The sequence below is a fragment of the Silurus aristotelis genome, assembly GCF_946808225.1.
Source record: "Silurus aristotelis genome assembly, chromosome: 1".
Taxonomy (NCBI): domain Eukaryota; kingdom Metazoa; phylum Chordata; class Actinopteri; order Siluriformes; family Siluridae; genus Silurus; species Silurus aristotelis.
This window is the reverse complement of record NC_139574.1, coordinates 27,771,851-27,780,113: the sequence shown is the minus strand read 5'-3', so window position 1 is coordinate 27,780,113 and position 8,263 is coordinate 27,771,851. Positions and strand designations below refer to the sequence as shown.

At 39.4% G+C, this 8,263-nt stretch overlaps 1 protein-coding gene across 1 annotated transcript; it reads right to left on the bottom strand.

Moving 5' to 3' along the window:
• Nucleotides 1-923: 923 nt before the first annotated feature.
• fabp4b (fatty acid binding protein 4b) lies at nucleotides 924-1,920 on the bottom strand. Its single transcript, XM_083554620.1, has 4 exons — nucleotides 1,758-1,920; nucleotides 1,443-1,618; nucleotides 1,268-1,369; nucleotides 924-1,114 (listed from the first exon to the last, which is right to left on the bottom strand). Exons 1-4 carry the CDS (start codon nucleotides 1,825-1,827, stop codon nucleotides 1,061-1,063), a joined length of 402 nt encoding a protein of 133 aa, XP_083410746.1. The 5' UTR covers nucleotides 1,828-1,920; the 3' UTR covers nucleotides 924-1,060.
• Nucleotides 1,921-8,263: the final 6,343 nt, after the last annotated feature.

The following is an 8,263-nucleotide window of genomic DNA, read 5'->3' as shown; positions in this document are numbered from 1 at the left end:
TCACAGGAACCTATATGGTAGGATATCTCCAACAGAGTAAGCGTCTAAGTGTAAGTAAGAGTAAGTGTATAAATGTGTTATAAATGTGTGTCCTTTAATAAAGAAAACGGTATAATTAAATTAGGCTTAAACTCATTAAGTGTCTGTAAGTTTTCCACCATGGGGAATGTCTCCAGGACTCGTTTCTGAATTCCCAGAATTATGACAAGCTGCAGGTTTTTTAGCTGTATCAGGGAAAGAAAGTATGCAATAACATGAACTAACTTGTTTAATAGATGTTTCACAACATGTAATGTACCATGTAAATGTAATGATGCAAGGTTAAAAGGAGAAGGGCAAACTTGGCATATTGCTCTATAATATACAATAAATGAAACACTTTGAGATGTGATGTTATTTTAAAAATCTTCACTTTCTTACAGTGTGAGTATTTGGCAGATTCTATGACATCTTTTAGTGAAAGCTTGCTTGTTTATTGCTTTGTTTTTGGTATTTTATACCAAAGTCTCTATTTAGGCTGAATTTATTCTGTCTCACACTTCCTTATGACAAGTCCCTGGTCCCCTGCACTTCTTACAGGCTCTTTATGAAAACGTGACATAAAGATATATTATTTACATTATTGGTTCTAATGCATAATAAAATGATAAGTAACGCTCTAGCTTTAGTTGATGTTATATACATTTTTTTTTGGTTCTATGAACTGAGGCACAGCAACAAATGCGCTGATGCATTAAAAAAAAAAGAAAATATTTCTTTGCTCTCTGTTGTGTATGAATTTCTTTAATAAATCATCTATGATCAAATATCATGCATATTTTATAAAATTTTATTGACATACTGCTTGTTTTCATCACTGAGATCATTGTTTTAATTAACAACCTAAAAAAGAACAGGTCTTTGAAAGTGAAGCTGAAATCCACTTGGCTCCCTCCTAGGATGCTGAGTGCTTGGCATGGAGTGTAAAAGCTTTTATACTTTATGTGTACAGTAATTTGGATTCCGTAGCCATTTAGGATCCAGGTATTGACTTTTCAGCAGGTCTGTAAAAGTGGGTGGGTCACTCATTTCTCTCATACGTCCTCATAGACACCACATCATCCATTATGCATTTCTAAAAAAAAAAAAGGATTGCACACACACACACACACACACACACACACACACACACACACACACACATACCACACACACACAACTTGCCATTCTGCATTTCGTAAAGAAGGGCATATGACAGTAAAGGAAACATTAACCTCAAATTACTCACCACTAACAACTTTCCGCCCTGAACTTCTCTTTCAATTATTGTGCTCTTGCCTTCCCAGGTCTGTGTTTGAATGAGCTTACCATCCACTATTCTCATAACAGTCTGAAATGAAATGTTTATTTAAAGAAGATATCTGGTTGTAAAAAAGTATGACACAAATGTTTGTTGCATTTACTTTCGCCTTCCTGTCATCTGCGGTGAGCTCATCAAATTCTTCATCCAACCGGAATTTTATTTCCACTGTCTTGAAGGTAGTTGTGGTTTTCATCAATATGAGCCCCTGATCATCGACACTGAATAACAGACTGGGTTTGGCTAAATTAGCGATTTGCCTGGATGCAAACCCAATGCCTGCAAATCCAAACTTATTTTAATTCATCTTGGTGCAAATAAATCACAAAGGAAATATGTGCAATAGTATTGTATACTATTGAAAAATATGTGAATATGTGAAAATGTATATATATATATATAAACAAAAAATACTCACCAACAGCCTTCAGGTATTCATCAAAATTCTCGCTAGCAGTCAATTTCCATGTACCAATAAACTGTTCCATGTTTACACTGCTTTTTAAGTATGTGAGAATCAATACTTTTTGGTATACTTTGGTATTCGAATACTGATTTGAACACTGGGAGCCTGAATTAGAGAATTAAAAGAGAAAGACATGTATAGGCACATACGGACAACCCCCAAAGGTGGAAACTTTTCATTGGCACTAGATTTCTTAAAAGGGAGGTGTATATGTGTGTGTGTGTGTGTGTGTGTGTGTGTGTGTGTGTGTGTGTGTGTGTGTGTGTGTGTGTGGAAATAGGAACAGAAATCAGTAGTCGTGTCATACTGTATTATGAAACTAAGTTTCAAAAGATTATTACTTCTTTTCTTAAGAACTGAACTGCACATGTACGCACACACCATGCCATAATGTCAATTTTGTTCCTTAAAAGGTGAGAGGAAACAAGAAAACTGAATGAAACCCAGATGAACACATGAAAAATATGCATAGAATCTTTACTAGTATTAGTTATTTAAAAAAAGATGCTGTACATCATTATGACATTCATAAGAATTAAACTAAATGCAGGGATTTGAGAAAACCTTTTAAGCAAATGACAAAAGACTTGTACCAGTTCTGGGGTTAAAGCTATGTAACTGTACTGTGCACTTTATAATTCTGCATTAACATTATGGTTTGATTTATGACACACAGTGGGCATGACTGTAGGACATGAAGCGGGATTAATACACTGCATATCTCAAACAGTGTACAGCAGTCCTGCTGAGAGAATATAGCTTTAATCCCGATTACAGGAATTTTACTAAGTATGCTAGATCAGCATATTTGGCTGGCACCACACTTATATCATCTAAACATTTTCCAAATATAGATAAGAATTAGCAATGATATTTGACATGCATGTATATTCACCCATTAACTATTTCTGTTTGCAGTCCATCTTAACAAATTAAACCTTTGCAAGCTATAATTAAAAAAACAATGTAATAGACAATGTATTGAAAATCTAGCTGTGTTCAGGTACTGTTATAGATAAAAAGAATAGATAGGCAGTTAAGGATGTGATTCTCTGACTGTTGCAGAAGAGTGGGCATTTAATTTGTAGACAAAGACAACAATTGTTTGTATTGTGATTACTGTACCAGTGTACCACTATAGCACACTGGTGTGTTGAGTGTTTAGGTTGCCCAGTATACGAGGACACACTTCTAAGCCAACAAGACACAAGAGCTGTTTTTGCAGTCACTCTATTATTTAATTCTAATGGAATTAAAGGATAAAGAAATTTATCTTCAAGCTATTGATTCCTATTTTTTCCATAATTATCATTTTAACCACTGTTGGTTCTGTTCTATGCATAATACTGCTGCTATTAATTATTACGTATTTATTGTGCTTAATGTTAGGTATTTTGTCAGTTTTAACTGTTTTATTATTATTGATATTGCTTATAAACAAAAAAGCATTGCTCCGGAAAGGTTCTGATAGTTCTTCAAAACAGGTGACTCCGGTTACTGAGTAGGGCTCGGAGGGTTATATCCACACAACTTTATTGATAAAAATCAACATATGAAGCTTTTTATGAAGGTCTTAATAACATATAATTGATCATAAAATGACCAAGAATTAAAACAGTTGCACCTCTGAGACCTCCTGTAGCTGGCTAAGTTACTTACCAAGTTATGTATTTTTTAGGTTCTTGCTAATTTACTGGCCAAAAATATGTTATAAAACCATTGAAATATATAGCCTCTATGGCTTGGCCTTTTTTTTTGTTTTTTGCCAGGAGTGTTTATTGTGTTTTTTCTGAGTTTATCTAATTTTGTGCAGCAAAAATAGGATTTCATAGTGTTTTCGAATGTTGCATCTTAAATAGTTTTCTGATGCTATAGTAATATATGCTGACTGCAAATGAAAACCACACAAGAGGAGAACATACAAAGCCTAGAGAGTAACCTGAGCTCTGGATTAAACCAGAGACCCTAGAACTGTGAAGCAGCAACACTACCGTGCCCCACCCTGCCTCACAGTTATTCTGCCTTTCAGGCCATTCAACACAATCGGCACTGGACAAAATATGTTGAATCTACAACTCTGCATCTTTGATCAGTTTTTCTGTTTTTGAATCTTACAATTCAATCACGGCTATTTATCATATCATATATGGGCTTTTGAAATTTGTGTGTGATTTGTGAACTGTCAATTGTTATAAGTCCAGTAGGTGGCACTGTTCCTACACAAGAAACCTTTTTCTTTCCTTCCTCAGTCCCACAAGTTTATTGCTTTCACTTACTTTTAAAAAACTGTCCTACATTTCTTGATTATTCTCCTTTTTCTGTGTCTGAAAACATCTTCCTAACTGCTCTTCCTAGAATGCAAGCCAAACTCAGCTGTTGCACTAAAGTTAACATTACATTACTAAAGAGAGCTTTAGTGTTCAATTCTTTTATATGGTATATGTAATTATGGTGTTTAAAATTCATAAATCATCAGAAGACCAACTGAACATTTGCTGTTTCCACACGGACGATTAATGGGGTGATACCGGAGAATCTGTACCTCTTCTAACATTCATACGGGATACAGATTCAGAGAATATTTTTAAGGGAATATCTTTTTCGTTCATTTAAAAGTCAATATTTTAAGCTTTCTATTTATATATTTATTATGTATAATGGCAAATATTCACTGAGATTCAGGTTGTTTTATTTATGTGTTTGTATAGAGAGAAGACAGAGACGGCAGAGAGCGCCCCCTGTCTGTTTTGCGTTTTGTTGTTATTATGAGTGTATACTAATAAAAATAGATCCTTTACATGTTCGAACGAAACCCAGCCATTAGGGGGGCACAAGCCAGTGCACTCTTAGTGCCGGTCCCAAGCCCGGGTAAATGGGGAGGGTTGCGTTAGGAAGGGCATCCAGCGTAAAACATGTGCCAAATCAAATATGCGGATCACAAATGAGAATTTCATACCGGATCGGTCGAGGCCCGGGTTAACAACGACCGCCACAGGTATCGTTAGCCGACAGGGTACCGGTGGAAATTGGGCTACTGTTGGCCGAAGGAGGAGAAGGAGAGGAGGAAGGCGTCTACAGAGACGGCAGAAAAAGGAGCAGTGTAGGAGAGTAGAGGTTCGGGTTGGTACTTTAAATGTTGGTACTATGACGGGTAAAGGGAGAGAGATAGCTGATATGATGGAGAGGAGAAAAGTAGATGTGTTGTGTGTTCAGGAGACCAAGTGGAAAGGAAGTAAGGCCAGGAACATTAGAGGTGGGTTTAAACTGTTTTATCATGGTGTGGATGGGAAGAGAAATGGTGTAGGGGTGATTCTGAAGGAAGCGTACAGTAAGAGTGTAGTGGAGGTGAAGAGAGTTTCTGATAGGGTGATGATCGTGAAGGTGGAAGTTGAAGGGATGATGATAAATGTCATCAGTGCCTATGCTCCACAAGTTGGCTGTGAGATGGAGGAGAAAGAAAGATTCTGGAGTGAATTAGATGAAGTGGTAGATGGTGTACCTAGGAAAGAACGATTGGTGATTGGGGCAGACTTTAATGGGCATGTAGGTGAAGGGAACAGAGGTGATGAGGAGGTGATGGGTAGGTATGGTTTTAAGGAGAGGAATGTGGAAGGGCAGATGATTTTGCTAAAAGGATGGAAATGGCAGTGGTGAACACGTATTTTAAGAAGAAGGAGGATCATAGGGTGACGTATAAGAGTGGAGGAAGGTGCACACAGGTGGATTATCTTCTGTGTAGGAGATGCAACCTGAAGGAGATTGGAGACTGTAAGGTGTTGGCGGGGGACAGTGTAGCTAGACAGCATCGGATGGTGGTCTGTAGGATGGTTTTGGAGGCGAAGCAGAAGAGGAGGAAAGTAAGGTTTGAAAGAAGAATAAGATGGTGGAAACTGAAGAAGGAAGAGTGTAGTGTGAGGTTCAGGGAAGAGGTCAGACAGGGGCTTGGTGGTGGTGAAGAGGTGCCGGATGATTGGGCAACTACTGCAGGAGTGATAAGGGAGGCAGCTAGAAAAGTACTTGGTGTGACATCTGGAAATAGAAAGCAAGACAAGGAGACGTGGTGGTGGAATGAGGAAGTGCAGGAGAGCATTAGGGGAAAGAGGTTGGCAAAACAGAAGTGGGATCGACAGAGTGATGAGAAGAGTAGGCAGGAGTACAAGGAGATGCGGCAGCAGGTTAAAAGGGATGTGGCGAAAGCCAAGGAAAAGGCATATGAGGAACTGTATAAGAGGTTGGACACTAAGGAAGGAGAAAAGGATTTATACCGATTGGCCAAGCAGAGGGACCGAGCTGGGAAGGATGTACTGCAAGTTAGAGCAATAAAGGATGGAGAGGGAAATGTGTTGACTAGTGAGGAGAGTGTGTTGAGAAGATGGAGGGAGTATTTTGAGCAGCTGATGAATGAGGAAAATCAGAGAGAGAAAAGGTTGGATGATGTGGAGATGGTGAAGCAGGATGTAGATAGGATTAGTAAGGAGGAAGTGAGAGCAGCGATTAAGAGGATGAAGAATGGAAAGTCGGTTGGACCAGATGACATACCGGTAGAAGCGTGGAGATGTTTAGGAGAGATGGCAGTGGAGTTTTTAACCAGATTGTTTAACAGGATTCTGGAAGGGGAGAGGATGCCTGAGGAATGGAGAAGGAGTGTGCTGGTACCGATCTTTAAGCATAAGGGAGATGTGCAGACCTGCAGTAACTACAGGGGAATTAAGTTGATCAGTCACACCATGAAGTTCTGGGAAAGAGTAGTGGAAGCCAGGCTGAGAGAAGAGGTGACCATCTGTGAGCAACAGTATGGTTTCATGCCGAGGAAGAGCACCACAGATGCCTTATTTGCTTTGAGGATGTTGATGGAGAAGTATAGAGAAGGACAGAAGGAGCTGCATTGTGTATTTGTGGATTTAGAGAAAGCGTACGACAGGGTGCCGAGAGAGGAGTTGTGGTATTGTATGAGGAAGTCAGGTGTGTCAGAGAAGTATGTGAGGGTGGTGCAGGACATGTATAAGGACAGTGTGACGGCAGTAAAGTGTGCAGTAGGTACGACAGACTGGTTCAGGGTGAAGGTTGGACTGCATCAAGGATCGGCCCTGAGCCCTTTCCTGTTTGCAGTGGTGATGGACAGGTTGACGGACGAGGTCAGACAGGAGTCTCCCTGGACTATGATGTTTGCAGATGATATTGTGATTTGTGGTGAGAGTAGAGAGCAGGTTGAGAAGAGCCTGGAGAGGTGGAGATATGCGCTGGAGAGAAGGGGAATGAAAGTCAGTAGGAGTAAGACAGAGTACATGTGTGTGAATGAGAGGGAGGGCAGTGGAGTGATGCGGTTGCAGGGAGAAGAGGTGGAGAAGGTGGAGGAGTTCAGGTACCTGGGGTCAACAGTGCAAAGTAATGGAGAGTGTGTTAGGGAAGTAAAGAAAAGAGTGCAGGCAGGGTGGAGTGGGTGGAGAAGAGTGACAGGAGTGATTTGTGATAGAAGAGTATCTGCAAGAATGAAAGGGAAAGTTTATAGGACTGTGGTGAGACCTGCGATGTTGTATGAATTAGAGACAGTGGCATTGAGTAAAAAACAGGAGGTGGAGCTGGAGGTAGCAGAGCTGAAGATGTTGAGGTTTTCGTTGGGAGTGACGAGGATGGACAAGATTAGAAATGAGTTTATTAGAGGGACAGCACATGTAGGATGTTTTGGTGACAAGGTGAGGGAGGCGAGATTGAGATGGTTTGGACATGTGCAGAGAAGGGACATGAATTATATTATTAGAAAAATGCTGAAGATGGAGCCACCAGGTAGGAGGAAAAGAGGAAGGCCAAGGAGGAGGTTCATGGATGTGGTGAGGGAAGACATGCAGGTAGTTGGTGTAAAAGAGGCAGATATAGAGGACAGGGTGGTATGGAGACGGATGATCCGCTGTGGCGACCCCTAATGGGAGCAGCCGAAAGAAGAAGAAGAAGACATGTTCGAACGATATGTTGCTTTTATCTGTACTTTTAAAAAAGATAGAGTAATTTAAGTTCATTTTGGCGTTATAAGGGAAAAAATGGCTCAAAACGCGCCGGGGCCCTCAGAGGGTTAATTGTCTGCATCATGGCGGTTTTTGGTGCTGATTTGAAACTTGGCGCATCAGTAAAACACATGTTAACTGATTAAAAAATATTATTTTTATATCTGAGTAAAGAAGGGACGGATAAATGTGACGAATAAATGTGTGTTGCACTGAAGGTTTTAATTTCGCCTCTTTTACATTTAATGTTTACAAATTTCATTTGTTTATATTTATTTAATATAAATGGTCAAACCAAAAATGCGCGCTGCATTAATCACACGTTTAAAAACTTGGTGCAATTAAAATGAATTTGCGTTAACGCTTTATTAGTGTGTTAATTTTGACAGCCCAAATTAATATATTAATACAAAATACTAATTAAAAATTTTGTTACTTAATGAATGTATCCAGGCTGAA

What these genes read in the sequence shown, in the direction of transcription:
- fabp4b (XM_083554620.1), bottom strand. Translation starts at nt 1,827, where the DNA reads ATGGAACAGTTTATTGGTACATGGAAATTGACTGCTAGCGAGAATTTT. An exon ending in TGAATACCTGAAGGCTGTTG is followed by an intron (nt 1,619 to 1,757) that starts GTGAGTATTTTT and finishes TTGGATTTGCAG; the next exon opens with GCATTGGGTTTGCATCCAGG. An exon ending in AGGGCGGAAAGTTGTTAGTG is followed by an intron (nt 1,115 to 1,267) that starts GTGAGTAATTTG and finishes TTTTTTTTTTAG; the next exon opens with AAATGCATAATGGATGATGT.